Source organism: Triticum urartu, chromosome 1 (assembly GCF_003073215.2).
Source record: "Triticum urartu cultivar G1812 chromosome 1, Tu2.1, whole genome shotgun sequence".
Taxonomy (NCBI): Eukaryota; Viridiplantae; Streptophyta; class Magnoliopsida; order Poales; family Poaceae; genus Triticum; species Triticum urartu.
This window is the reverse complement of record NC_053022.1, coordinates 452,724,685-452,739,833: the sequence shown is the minus strand read 5'-3', so window position 1 is coordinate 452,739,833 and position 15,149 is coordinate 452,724,685. Positions and strand designations below refer to the sequence as shown.

The 15,149-nt window shown below is 45.0% G+C and overlaps 1 protein-coding gene and 1 long non-coding RNA gene across 2 annotated transcripts; one reads left to right on the top strand and one right to left on the bottom strand.

Annotated features, from left to right (window-relative positions):
- Nucleotides 1-821: 821 nt before the first annotated feature.
- Nucleotides 822-3,204, top strand: LOC125518415. The gene is made up of 2 exons (XR_007288003.1): nt 822-1,747; nt 2,926-3,204. It is a non-coding gene; the product is annotated as an uncharacterized LOC125518415 (long non-coding RNA).
- Nucleotides 2,953-5,817, bottom strand: LOC125518317 (tubulin beta-1 chain). Its single transcript, XM_048683198.1, has 4 exons — nt 5,665-5,817; nt 5,114-5,517; nt 4,751-5,020; nt 2,953-3,872 (listed from the first exon to the last, which is right to left on the bottom strand). The coding sequence occupies exons 2-4, from the start codon at nt 5,505-5,507 to the stop codon at nt 3,199-3,201; spliced, it is 1,338 nt and encodes a 445-aa protein (XP_048539155.1). The 5' UTR covers nt 5,508-5,517; nt 5,665-5,817; the 3' UTR covers nt 2,953-3,198.
- Nucleotides 5,818-15,149: the final 9,332 nt, after the last annotated feature.

Sequence of the window (15,149 nt, the reverse complement as noted above, 5' to 3'; positions counted from 1 at the left end):
TTGATATGGACTAATACATCTCATTTCCTAAATTGAATAATACATATCTTCTACAAAATTAAATATCAAGAAACTGGATGCAAATTAATTTGTGAAATAGCACCACTAATTTAATGGTGCAATCTAAAGAAGAACAGTTGAACAATTGTTTTTTTATCAAGCAATTCGGCGACAACAGTCAACAGTGCCAAGGTTCAGTTCATCAAGGAGAGAACTACTCGTACAATGTCCATTGATACAACACCCTGGCCTGGCAAACAAAAGACGTGCGCTAGTTTAATTAAGGGGGAGAAACGAAGGTCCATTTAGTGGTGGCAGTGGTGTGTAATTTCCCTCAAATCCAGCTTCTAGAGTTTTCTGGAGCACTCCAGATTTTAGTTTTTTTAAGCAGCAATATCATGTTTGGCTTGTGTTTTCTGAAGTAAAGCTGAATTTTAAGGAGCAGTACAAGTAAAAGATATATCAAAGAAACTACAATCTGCCTCCATCACAAACATGTATATTTCTCACAAATCCGAGATTTTCAAGTTCTGCAGCGAGTAGACTGACACTGAAATTTCAATTCAGGTGAACCGAATCAGAAACCAAAGTCTGGGCCCTGTTAACTACTCCCTCCGTTCCAAAATAGATGACCCAACTTTGTACTAACTTTGTACTAAAGTTAATACAAAGTTGAGTCGTCTATTTTGGAATGGAGGGAGTACAAAGCAAGTCGATGCCAGCATACATATGAGAAACTGATGGGCCTGTCAGAGCGAACCCCTGGTTGAAATTTGTCAAAAGACTGGGCGGTAAACTGAGTGGTAGTCTTAGTATATCTTAATACACAACTTGCATACTATGGGAATTGTGTTTATGTTGTTATGGGATTATGGAGTTATGATCTAAAAAACTTATGGAGTTATGATCTAAAAAAGAACTATGGAGTTGTGTGCAAAGAAAGGACATAATGTTTCTCAAATTGCCCTTTATATCTCTATGTTTTGCACTTTATCAAAGGCGCAATTAGTTGAGCTCTCAAGCCAAGTTTTTCCAGCATGATTTCACTTATGGTTCCTTGCGGGAATTTTGAAGAAGGAAATATTTCGCCTATGACAACCTAGAACTTGCTAGCTGTGTAGTCCGTTGTTTACCATGGTAGGGTGATATCCTATTTTTTTCTAAGTAGATATAGTTATATTTTGATATGGACTAATACATCTCATTTCCTAAATTGAATAATACATATCTTCTACAAAATTAAATATCAAGAAACTGGATGCAAATTAATTGTGAAATAGCACCACTAATTTAATGGTGCAATCTAAAGAAGAACAGTTGAACAATTGTTTTTTTATCAAGCAATTCGGCGACAACAGTCAACAGTGCCAAGGTTCAGTTCATCAAGGAGAGAACTACTCGTACAATGTCCATTGATACAACACCCTGGCCTGGCAAACAAAAGACGTGCGCTAGTTTAATTAAGGGGGAGAAACGAAGGTCCATTTAGTGGTGGCAGTGGTGTGTAATTTCCCTCAAATCCAGCTTCTAGAGTTTTCTGGAGCACTCCAGATTTTAGTTTTTTTAAGCAGCAATATCATGTTTGGCTTGTGTTTTCTGAAGTAAAGCTGAATTTTAAGGAGCAGTACAAGTAAAAGATATATCAAAGAAACTACAATCTGCCTCCATCACAAACATGTATATTTCTCACAAATCCGAGATTTTCAAGTTCTGCAGCGAGTAGACTGACACTGAAATTTCAATTCAGGTGAACCGAATCAGAAACCAAAGTCTGGGCCCTGTTAACTACTCCCTCCGTTCCAAAATAGATGACCCAACTTTGTACTAACTTTGTACTAAAGTTAATACAAAGTTGAGTCGTCTATTTTGGAATGGAGGGAGTACAAAGCAAGTCGATGCCAGCATACATATGAGAAACTGATGGGCCTGTCAGAGCGAACCCCTGGTTGAAATTTGTCAAAAGACTGGGCGGTAAACTGAGTGGTAGTCTTAGTATCTTAATACACAACTTGCATACTATGGGAATTGTGTTTATGTTGTTATGGGATTATGGAGTTATGATCTAAAAAACTTATGGAGTTATGATCTAAAAAAGAACTATGGAGTTGTGTGCAAAGAAAGGACATAATGTTTCTCAAATTGCCCTTTATATCTCTATGTTTTGCACTTTATCAAAGGCGCAATTAGTTGAGCTCTCAAGCCAAGTTTTTCCAGCATGATTTCACTTATGGTTCCTTGCGGGAATTTTGAAGAAGGAAATATTTCGCCTATGACAACCTAGAACTTGCTAGCTGTGTAGTCCGTTGTTTACCATGGTAGGGTGATATCCTATTTTTTTCTAAGTAGATATAGTTATATTTTGATATGGACTAATACATCTCATTTCCTAAATTGAATAATACATATCTTCTACAAAATTAAATATCAAGAAACTGGATGCAAATTAATTGTGAAATAGCACCACTAATTTAATGGTGCAATCTAAAGAAGAACAGTTGAACAATTGTTTTTTTATCAAGCAATTCGGCGACAACAGTCAACAGTGCCAAGGTTCAGTTCATCAAGGAGAGAACTACTCGTACAATGTCCATTGATACAACACCCTGGCCTGGCAAACAAAAGACGTGCGCTAGTTTAATTAAGGGGGAGAAACGAAGGTCCATTTAGTGGTGGCAGTGGTGTGTAATTTCCCTCAAATCCAGCTTCTAGAGTTTTCTGGAGCACTCCAGATTTTAGTTTTTTTAAGCAGCAATATCATGTTTGGCTTGTGTTTTCTGAAGCAAAGCTGAATTTTAAGGAGCAGTACAAGTAAAAGATATATCAAAGAAACTACAATCTGCCTCCATCACAAACATGTATATTTCTCACAAATCCGAGATTTTCAAGTTCTGCAGCGAGTAGACTGACACTGAAATTTCAATTCAGGTGAACCGAATCAGGGACAGGACATCATTGTTCAAACTTCAAAGCATTCTAGTACTGTATTTCAAATCCACTTGCTTGAAACCTCACATAGAATAAATAATTCAAGCAAAGAAACATAGCATCGAGTGAACACAGTACAAATATACATGCCAAGACACGCAAACAAGCAGCAGAGTTGTAGCCATGGTACTCTCTAGTCTCTACTAGTAACAAGCTCCAGTTGTACGAAAACCACAATACCACATAAACGGAGAGATGAATTTGTCACCGATCTTACTCCTGCTCCAGGTCTTCCTCTTCCTCGTACTCGCCCTCCTCGTCGGCAGTGGCGTCCTGGTACTGCTGGTACTCAGAGACAAGGTCGTTCATGTTGCTCTCGGCCTCAGTGAACTCCATCTCGTCCATCCCCTCACCAGTGTACCAATGCAAGAAAGCCTTCCTCCTGAACATGGCGGTGAACTGCTCGCTCACACGCCGGAACATCTCCTGGATGGAGGTGGAGTTGCCAATGAAGGTGGACGCCATGGAGAGGCCGCGTGGTGGGATGTCACACACGCTTGACTTGACGTTGTTTGGGATCCACTCCACGAAGTAGGAAGAGTTCTTGTTCTGCACGTTGATCATCTGCTCGTCAACCTCCTTGGTGCTCATCTTGCCACGGAACATGGCCGAGGCTGTGAGGTAGCGGCCATGGCGTGGGTCAGCAGCACACATCATGTTCTTTGAGTCCCACATCTGCTGTGTGAGCTCAGGGACAGTGAGGGAGCGGTACATCTGCGACCCACGAGATGTGAGCGGCGCAAAGCCCACCATGAAGAAGTGGAGGCGCGGGAAGGGGATCAGGTTGACGGCAAGCTTGCGGAGGTCTGAGTTCAGCTGTCCTGGGAAGCGGAGGCAGCAGGTGACACCGCTCATGGTGGCACTGATCAAGTGGTTCAGGTCACCAACTGTCAACAAAAAGGCAAAGATTCACAGATCAGCAATACTGGCATAATAAGGAGTATTTAACAAGCAACTACCATATTAGCTGGAATTTTTTCTTACCACAACCTACACTTCAGCAGGAAAATATTCAAAGAAAATGGACTAGCAGCAAACCTAACTAACAAAATTAATATGTATAGTCTTATCAAGTGGAATCAGGGTCACTTTCACTCAGATTAGAAAAACTGTGCGTAATGATGTCTAGGTTCAATTCAAGCAAATAGCATGCATCACATCAAGGTGCTGAGAAAGCTACAACAGAACAACCACTCTGAAGTCACACTACATCTACCAGCATTTATCAGTTTAATAATTAAACACCTTTTCCCATCATTACTTAATGACAGGTGGTTAGCTACCTATGTACAGAGCACAAAAATCACTCCAGCTACATCTAATCTCAGCGCTCAAACAAGCTAAAAGCACCAACTACAAAATATCATCTCTAGAACGAACATGTTCCCGGCAGATAAAACAAATTCAGCTTCCAACATGGCATCAACCCAGTTGGAATAAGTTGGTAATTGCATTGTGGACACTACAGGCTGCAGTCAGTTCATACGATCAAAATAAAACTTGCAAGGTATGACACTTGGAAAATTAACTTCTTCAACGTAAAAAGAAGAAGTCACTACTTAGATGGTTGTCAGATGATATAAGTAACTAATGGCATCAACCAGTCAGGACAGGTTGCTGACAGCATTTTCAGACACTACAGGCAGTCAGTTTGTATCACCGAAACAGAACTACCACAATATGACAATTGACAAACGAGCTTCTCCTACAGCTGACTGTCCAGTGCTATAATTCACCACAAGCAGGATGTCACAGATCTGCTTACAGCTAGGTGTGGTCAGCTTGAGGGTGCGGAAGCAGATGTCGTAGAGCGCCTCGTTGTCCAGCACCATGCACTCGTCGGCGTTCTCCACCAGCTGGTGAACCGAGAGGGTGGCGTTGTAGGGCTCGACCACGGTGTCAGACACCTTGGGGGATGGGAACACGGAGAAGGTGAGCATCATCCGGTCCGGGTACTCCTCCCTGATCTTGGAAATCAGCAGCGTGCCCATGCCGGAACCGGTGCCCCCGCCGAGGGAGTGGCACACCTGGAAGCCTGACGACAAGCACACGAGCAAAAGTCAGAACCGCTCGCCGGAATCTGCGGAACGGGGTAACCGGAGCGACTCCTGAAGAAAGGGGAAAGTACCTTGCAGGCAGTCGCAGTTCTCGGCCTCCTTGCGGACGACGTCGAGGACGGAGTCGATGAGCTCCGCGCCCTCGGTGTAGTGGCCCTTGGCCCAGTTGTTGCCGGCGCCGGACTGGCCGAAGACGAAGTTGTCGGGGCGGAAGATCTGGCCGTATGGCCCCGTGCGCACGGAGTCCATGGTGCCGGGCTCGAGATCCATGAGCACGGCGCGCGGCACGAAGCGGCCGCACGAGGCCTCGTTGTAGTAGACGTTGACGCGCTCCAGCTGCAGGTCGGAGGTGCCGACGTACCTCCCCGTGGGGTCGATGCCGTGCTCGTCGCACACCACCTCCCAGAACTTGGACCCGATCTGGTTCCCGCACTGCCCGCCCTGGATGTGCAGGATCTCCCTCATCTTCGCCTCCCTGCAGAATCGAGCCGGGATTCCGCGTCAGATCCGTCGGAAACCACAGCTTAAATCCCGAACAAATCGAAGCAAACTAGGCGCGGAGAACCCAACGAAATCCACCGGAAAACTGAGGAGCGGAGGGAAGATTGGGTTGCGGCGTTACCTTGGGAGAGGATTGAAGCGGTCGCGTCGCGCGTGGGGGAGTGAGGGGGGATGGGGATTGGGTTGGGTTGGGGGAGAGAGCGTGTGTGTTGTTCTTGGTGAGGCCAAAATGGGGGCGGGTTTTTTATAGCGGCGCGTGGGGCTAGGGCACCGGATCGGACGGCCGAGGCGCCTCGCCGTCCGATGAGGAGGATCGGGCGGCTCCGCTCGCGTTGGCGTCGGGTGGCCCGTTGGGGTCTTCCGGATTTTGAAATTTTTCGGGTGGGAGGAGCGGGACCCGGGTGGAATGACGGGATTGCCCTTCGAGCGTGGTTGTTAAGCAAGGGATTGTGGCACCGCCAAGTGGCGACTTCGGAGGGCACGTGAGCGTGGACTGTGGGGCTGTTTGGAGTGTGCATTGTTTTTTTTTTCCAAGTAAACGCAAATTGGAAATACGATAGGGTCGCCATTGAGAATTGCGGATGGCTCTTTGAAACAAAAACCCACGCAAATAGTTGGACGTCCATGACCTATTCTACGCCGTCCATTTCATCAATATTTGACAATATTTTAATAGCAAAGCCGCCCAGCATACTTATGATCTTGAAACCCTTATAATGGTCTCCAAGCATAGTTTAAAAAACCAAACCGGACCCGCGGTCGGACGGAAAAAAGTAGATTGAACCGCTGGTTTTTCTAAAAACCAATGAACGGGCGGTTCATAGAAAACTGGACGGTTGGATGTCATTTCTTGAAAAGGCCCCTCAATCGACTCGTTTTTGTGCGAACAAGCTGGGGGTAGGATCGGAAAAGGAAGAAAACCCCTCTTTTGGTAGGGTTTCGGCCGAATTGGGACCATTTCTCTTGATTTTGTCCACAGACAAACCCCGTCTGGCGCAGCCACCCCCCTCTGGCGCAACTCTTGCCGGGCGCCATGATGCGTTGACGCCGCCTCCCCCTCACCGCTCCGCACGGCAGCACCAGGCCACCAGTCCATGCTGCCACTCCCGCATCGCGTCGTCCTGCGCCACCTATGTTGAAAGCTGGGAAGAGGAATCGCCGCCGCCTGGTCGGGCTGGTACGTCTAACTCCAATCTTCCTCCGCTCCGATCCAGAGTCTGGACCAGGAGCATCCAAGTAGGAGGACCAGGACGCCTTACGGTCATCTCCCACTAATCATTTTTTATCTATTGATTGGTGTATTTATTGGTAAATTTATTATTTTATTGCTTAATAAATGACAATCGAACTGGTGAACAAGCGGTCCAATCTGTAAAAACTTAAATTGATAGCTTTACCGGTTTGATTTCCTATTCGGTTTTTTAAACTATGAGTTCTAGGGTATGGGTTCACGTCATGAACCCATCCTTGACGGCGTGTGTGCAACTTGATTGTTGTCCCACCAGATGTGATGGAACTCTAAACCCTCAAAATGAGCTGACATGGTTATTAATGTGTCCCTGTAGGCTGACATTTTTGGGTCCTTGGCGTCGAAATCGCCATTGATCTTGGAGATCGCAGGGTTGGAATCGGCTCGGACTTCTAGATGTTGGATGCCCATGGATACTGCAATCCAAAGTCCATGGAGTAGTGCCTCATATTCCTTTGCATTGTTGGAGTCGGTGTACATGATCTGGGGTACGTGCTTCATGGTTTCGCCTATGGGTGAGATGAGAACCACCCCAACTCCTATTCCAGCGAGCATTTTAGACCCATCGAAGTACATTACCCAGTTAGAATAATTTGTGTGCTCTTTAGGGAGCTCGGCTTCCGTCCATTCTGCCACAAAATCTTCCAACACCTGGGATTTGATAGCCGGCGTGGTCGATAAAGGATTTCGAATGGGAGGAGCTCAATGGCCCACTTCACAATGCGACTGGTGGCGTCCCGATTATTGATGATGTCGTTAAGCAGTACCTCGAAAGCCACTGTTGCCGAGCATTCTTGAAAATAGTGTTGGAGTTTCCGAGAAGCCATAAAAATTGTATAGGCTATCTTATAGTAATGATGGTACCTCATTTTACACTGGGTGGGTACCTCCGAAACATAGTATACCGACCTTTGCACTTTTAACTTGCGCCCTTCCATGTCGTGCTCGATGTCTAGGACGCTTGGTTGGTTGCCGAGATGTATAGCAACATTGGCTCACTTGGTGAGGAGCGGCTAAGATGGGATTAGTGGCCAGATGTATTTTAATTTCCTCTAGAGCCGAGCTCGGGTATCCACTTGATGCCCTTGGTCTGTTTAAGCAGTCGGGAAAGGGGTGGTACCTACTAATCTTGTTAGGGTTTGCTTCAATCCCTCGTCAAGAGATAATGAAGTCGACGAGCTTTTTGGATGGGACGCCAAAAACGCATTTTTTGGATTTAATTTGATGTTATATGCATGGAGGTTTTTAAATGTCTCACGCAAGTCATCAAATAGTGTGTGTGCATGCCTGGTCTTCACGACCAATTGTCCACATATGCTTCGGCAGTCCTGTTGATCTGTAGGTGTAGGCAAGTTTGTATCATTCACTATAAGTAGCGCCAACGTTTTTTAGCCCAAATGGCATGGTGTTGAAGCGAAATGGACCATAGGGGGTAATGAAAGTAGTTGCCTCCTTGTCAGATTCCTTCATCTTTATTTGATGGTATGCCAAGTATGCGTCTAGAAAGCATAACAGGTCATGTCCAACCATGGCGTCGACGATCGGGTCAATCCGAGGTAGAGGAAATGGGTCCTTGGGCAAGCTTTGTTAACGTCCTTGAAGTCGACACAGAGGCATCAAGACTTGTCCTTTTTCGACACCATAACCAGGTTTACGAATGAATCAGGGTGTTTGACTTCTCAGATGAATCCGACTTCTAGCATTTTGGCCAATTCTCCCGCATGGCTTGTCATTTGGGTTTAGAGAACCTCCATAGTGCGTGATTGACTGATTTAAATCTGACAATGTTGCTAAGGCTATGTTCAACAACATTCCTCGAGGTGCCTGGCATATCAGAAGGGTGTTGGGAAAATATGTCTGTTTTCCTGAAAAAAACCATGGAGTGCCTCGTCCAGCGTGGCATCCATGCTAGGTCCATTAGAGGTTGTTTTAGATGAGTCATCGAGATGAACTTGGAACTTGACAATTTCGTTCGCTGGTTTGAAAGATGTTGACTTGGAGCGTTAGCGAGAACAACATCATCCTTGTCAACAATCATCCGTAGCTTGAATAACTCCTCGGCTGCCAAGGCTTCAGATTCGGCCTCGAGGGCCAGAGTTGTAGTCTCGTTCTCGGCTCGAAGCGACCGATCACGGTTGCTGTTTTATTGTAATCACATTGTTTAGCCCTGACATCTTTAGTTTCATATATGCGTAATGGGGTAAAGCGTGAAACTTAGCAAAAGCGGATCGTCTGAGCAGCGCGTGGTAGCCACTCCGGATTGGAACTATGTCGAAGGTTAATTAACTCCTCAACCGTGTGGTTATTAGGCAATCCGAATACCACATCAAGCATAACCTTCAGTGCACCGTGCTTCTTTTCCGAGGACTATTCCTTTAAACGTGGTCCTGCTCGTCTGGATGCGAGATCTATCAAACTGCATCTTTTGAAGAGTATCCTCGTAGATGAGGTTGAGGCTGTTGCCTCCATCCATCAGGACTCTGGACAAATGATAACCGTCGAGGATGAGAGCTACAACTCCTTGACCGTGGACTCCTATCGATTGATCTTGATGATCAAAGGTGATCAGAATGTCAGACCATATGTTTCAGAAGTTGTCGTACAGTCAACATGGCGGATCACTCGAAGAGCTCTTTTCCATTGATTTCTTGAGGAGTGGGTCTCATATATCATAAGGGCATCCCTGGCTTCGGGGTGGGTGCTTCCCTTGGTTTGTGGTTGATTGCTACACCTCAGCCTATATGGGTGTTGGGGTTGCCGAGGAACTCTAGTCCTCCTTTCGCCACCTGCCCGAGGATCCAACAGTTCCTAAGTTTATGGGAGACCAGTTTATCCAAAGAGGTGGAGTGAATTGCACATGGCTCATCGAGTATAGTATCCGGTTGTGATTTGGCTCCAACATTATTCAAGCGGTTTCTCTTTCATGAATGCTGCTCGTCAAACTTATCGGCGTTGTTGCGCTTGGACCGTCAGTTATGACTTACGCGTGAGCATACACTTCCTTCTTCCGCTTCCGTTAAATCCGAGCTAGGGTTTTAGCACCATTGATTGGTTATCCAGGCATTGTCCATGATGCAATATTTTGTCACTAGGTCAGAGAGTTCGGCAAAAGTCCTAAGACATTGTTGGCAGACTTCCCTCGTAATCCCTTCATCGTCAACGTTTTGGCGGAATGTCACTATGGCTTCTGATCCGTGCAATCTGGAAATCCATTGCTTGTGAACAAAAAACATGTCCATAATTGTGGGGTTGTCTATTTTGTCTTTTGCATGACTAGGGATAAATCCTAGATGTCGGCCAGTCCCGATTTATCCGAGCAGTACTCGACAAGGGTGGTTGCTACTTGTTAGCTGTGTTGGGATTTTCCCCGAAGAGGAGGGGAAATGCAGCACAGTAGAGATAAGTATTTCCCCTAGTGAGAACCAAGGTTTGTCAAACCAATAGGAGAATCACGCAAAGCCTTGTTAACAACACCTGCACACACAAAAGCAAATACGTGCACCCAACGCGGGCAAGAGGATTGTCAATCCCCTTGAACTCATTACTTGCAAGGATCAAATCTTGAATAGGTAGATAGATAAATTGTCAAACAAAATAAAAGTAATTAAACTGTAGCAAAGAAATTCCGTTTTTATAATACGATTAAGGTAGACCCGGGGGGCATAGTTTTCGCTAGAGGCTTCTCTCTCGAACACAAAGCATACGGTGGGTAAACAAATTACTGTTGATCAATTGATAGAAAAGCACATGGTTATGACGTATTCATGGCAATGATCATGTATATAGGCCTCACGCTCGAGACAAGTAGACCGACACTTGCCTACATCTACTACTATTACTCCACCAATCGACTGCTATAAAACATGCACCTATGATATTAAGTCTATAAAAAGCGTAGTAACACCCTAAGCAAGATGACATGATGTAGACAAAGTAAACCCAATCTATGAATAAACCCCCATCGTTTTACCCTTAATGGAAACCGTACAAATACGTGTCTTGTCCTCTTCTATCACTAGGATATAGAGCACCACAAGATTGAACCCATTACAAAGCAGCTCTCCCACTGAAGATAAATCAATCTAGTTGGCCAAACCAAACGGATAGATAGGATAGAAATAGAAAGCTATAACAATCATGCATAATAAATTTTAGAAAAGACTAAATTACTTTCAGTGAATAATTTGATCCTAGACCCACAATTCATCTGATCCCAATAAACACACCACAAAAGAAGATTACATCGGATAGGACCCCAAGAAGATCGAGGAGAACATTGTATTGAAGATCAAAGAGAGAAAAGGAGCCACCTAGCTACTAGCTATGGACCTTAGGTCTATGGTGAACTACTCACGCGTCATCAGAAGGCGGTAAGGTTGATGTAGAAGCCCTCTGTGATCGATTCCCCTCCAGCAGAGTACCAGAAAAGGCCTTCAGATGGGATCGCGGAAGAACAAAGACTTGCCGTGGCGGAAAAGGTGTTTCGGGTGGCTCTCTATTGGTTTGGTAATATTTGGGAATTTATAGAGGTAGAATTAGGTTAAACGGAGTCGCATGGGGCCCACGAGCTGGGGGGCGCCTACCCCCTTGAGCGCTCCATGTGAGCTCGTGGCTCTCTCGTAGCTCTTCTGGCCACCTCGCAAAGCTTCCAGGGTCCCTTCTGGTCCACAAAAAATCACCGTAAAGTTTCATTGTGTTTGGACTTCGTTTTATACTGATTTTCTGAAAAGCCAAAAAACAAGCCAAAAACAGGAACTCGCAAGGTTAGTCCAAAAAATGATATAAAATACTCCCCCGTCCCAAAATAAGTGTCTCTCAACCTTAGTACAACTTTGTACTAAAGTTAGTACAAAGTTGAGACATTTATTTTGGGACAGAGGGAGTAGCATATAAAGCATCCAAGATTGATAATATAGTAGCATGAAACAATAAAAAATTATAGATATGTTGGAGACGTATCAGGGTGGGCGGGAGCGAAAGTAGCACCCCGATCCAATCTAACATTGGCGCCTTCAATGAATTTTCCCAAGGTCAATCTAATGTTGGTCCTGGTACTTTTTACAGGGCCTGGCTTGCCTAGACACCATATTGTGTCGCCGAATCCAAGCTCTAAGCTTGGTCCGGCAAAGTGTATCTTCTGCCCCAAGCCAAATAGAATATCAGTGCTTGGGCGGATATAGCATGTGGTTCCTCGGCCAGATCTAACGTCATGGCAGAGGAGACCACAACAAGATCAGATTTGTCGAGCTGAATGTCTCTGAAAGCACAAGTGCTCCCTGGGTGATTTTGGTAATTAATGTCAACATATCTCTTGTTGGACTAATACTTTTACCTAGTATATTTCAGATGAGTTCAACAGTGGAGTGGCTTGGACAAGAGGATGTGGAACCCCTTCAAGATGCTAAGGACAAAGATTGACTCAAGCTCAAGACTCTACATTTTCATTTCTAGTGATCCAAGATCAAATTGAGTCCATAGGAAAAGCCAATACTATTAGAAGGGGATGAGGTGTTGCTTAATGGCCTGCTTGCTCAAAGTGCTTAGTGATATGCTCCAAAGCCCCCAACCACTTTCTCATTTCCACATATGTCCCAAACCAAAAGTCAAACTCGGCCCCACCGATTTGATCTATCCGGCGCCACCGAGTTCATTTGACATAGCCATTGCCAGAAACCCTAATCAGTTCGGTCTCACGGATGGGATCTCGGTCTCACCGAGATGGGCTTGCAAACTCTCTCTTACCTGTTGTAATAATTTCGGTCTCACCAAGATATGCAATCGGTCCCACCGAGTTTGGTTGGCCAACTCTCTGTTTTGCTTATTACCAAAATCGGTCCCACCAAGTTTGTGTAATCGGTCAAACCGAGTTGAGGTTTTACCCTAACCCTATCACATTGGTCCCATCGAGTTGATCATATCGGTCCCACCAGAATTCCTAACATTCACATTTTGACTAAATCGGTCTGATCGAGTTTTATGATTCGGTCCCACCGAGTTGATCATATCGGTCCCACCAAAATTCCTAACATTCACATTTTGACTAAATCGGTCTGATCGAGTTTTATGATTCGGTCCCACCGAGTTTGGTAAATTGTGTGTAACAGCTAGATTTTGTGTGGAGGCTATATATACCCCTCCACCCACTCTTCATTCATGAAGAGAGCCATCAGAACGTGCCTGCACTTTTACCATTCATTTTCTAAGAGAGAACCACCTACTCATGTGTTGAGACCGAGATATTCCATTCCAACCACAATAATCTTGATCTCTAGCCTTCCCCGAGTTGTTTTCCACTCAAATCATCTTTCTTCCAAATCCAAACTTGTAAGAGAGAGTTGAGTGTTGGGGAGACTATCATTTGAAGCACAAGAGCAAGGAGTTCATCATCAACACACCATCTATTACCTTTTGGACAGTGGTGTCTCCTAGATTGGTTAGGTGTTACTTGGGAGCCTCCGACAAGATTGTGGAGTTGAACCAAGGAGTTTGTACGGGCAAGGAGATCACCTACTTCGTGAAGATCTACCCTAGTGAGGCAAGTCCCTGTTGGGTGATGGCCATGGTGGGATAGACAAGGCTGCTTCTTCGTGGACCCTTTGTGGGTGGAGCTCTCCGTGGACTCGCGCAACCGTTACCCTTCGTGGGTTGAAGTCTCCATCAATGTGGATGTACGATAGCACCACCTATCAGAACCACGCCAAAAATCTCCGTGTCTCCAATTGCGTTTGCATACTCCAATCCCATCCCTTTACATTCTTGCAACTTGCATGCTTTACTTTCCAATGTTCATATACTCTTGCCATGCTTGCTTGAAATGTATTGTGAATGTTTAAACTTGTGCTAAAACTCCACCTTAACTTGAAGAAACTAAAAACCGGTACTTTTCTTTATTGAGGGTCTAATCACCCCCTCTAGATACCTCTTCTTGATCCTACAATTGGTATCAGAGCATTGGTCTCCATTGGTTTGGTTTAATCACCATTGGAGGAAAATGGATGAGTCTACATTGGGAAGTCTTAGACGTAGAGTCCCTATACTTGATGGAGAGTTCTTTCATGAATGGAAAATTGAGATGTGATACGTCTCCAATGTATCTATAATTTTTGATTGCTCCATGCTATATTATCTAATGTTTTAGGCAATATTGGGCTTTATTTTCCACTTTTATATTATTTTTGGGACTAACCTATTAACCGGAGGCCCAACCCAGATTTGATGTTTTATACCTATTTCAGTGTTTCAAGAAAAAGGAATATCAAACGGAGTCGAAACGGAACGAAATCAACTAGAGAAGTAATTTTTGGAAGGAAAGCAACCCAGGGAACTTGGAGTGCACGTCAGGGGAGACACGGGCTGCCCACGAGGATGGGGGGCGCGCCCCCCCCCCTAGGGCGCGCCCCCTGCCTCGTGGGGCCCCCGTGGCTCCTCCGACGTGCTTCCTGCACCCATATATATCGTCGTACCCTAAAACTTCCAAAACACACAATAGATCGGGAGTTCCGCCGCCAGAAGCCTCCGTAGCCACCGAAAACTAATCTAGACCCGTTCTGGCACCCTGCTGGAGGGGGCAATCCCTCTCCGGTGGCCATCTTCATCATCCCGGTGCTCTCCATGACAAGGAGGGAGTAGTTCTCCCTCGGGGCTGAGGGTATGTACCAGTAGCTATGTGTTTGATCTCTCTCTCTCTCATGTTCTTGAGGTGATACGATCTTGATGTATCGCGAGCTTTGCTATTATAGTTGGATCCTATGATGTTTTCTCCCCCTCTACTCTCTTGTAATGAATTGAGTTTCCCCTTTGAAGTTATCTTATCGGATTGAGTCTTTAAAGATTTGAGAACACTTGATGTATGTCTTGCCATGGATATCTGTGGTGACAATGGGATATCACGTGATTCACTTGATGTATGTTTTGGTGATCAACTTGTGGGTTCCGCCCATGAACCTATGCATAGGGGTTGGCACACGTTTTCGTCGTGATTCTCCGGTAGAAACTTTGGGGCACTCTTTGAGGTCCTTTGTGTTGGTTGAATAGATGAATCTGAGATTGTGTGACGCATATCGTATAATCATACCCACGGATACTTGAGGTGACATTGGAGTATCTAGGTGACATTAGGGTTTTGGTTGATTTGTGTCTTAAGGTGTTATTCTAGTACGAACTCTAGGGCTGTTTGTGACACTTATAGGAATAGCCCAACGGATTGATTGGAAAGAATAACTTTGAGGTGGTTTCGTACCCTACCATAATCCCTTCGTTCGTTCTCCGCTATTAGTGACTTTGGAGTGACTCTTTATTGCATGTTGAGGTATAGTTTTATGATCCAATTATGTTAGTATTGTTGAGATGACTTACAC

What these genes read in the sequence shown, in the direction of transcription:
- LOC125518317 (XM_048683198.1), bottom strand. Translation starts at nt 5,507, where the DNA reads ATGAGGGAGATCCTGCACATCCAGGGCGGGCAGTGCGGGAACCAGATC. An exon ending in GAACTGCGACTGCCTGCAAG is followed by an intron (nt 5,021 to 5,113) that starts GTACTTTCCCCT and finishes GCTTGTCGTCAG; the next exon opens with GCTTCCAGGTGTGCCACTCC. An exon ending in CAAGCTGACCACACCTAGCT is followed by an intron (nt 3,873 to 4,750) that starts GTAAGCAGATCT and finishes TTTTGTTGACAG; the next exon opens with TTGGTGACCTGAACCACTTG.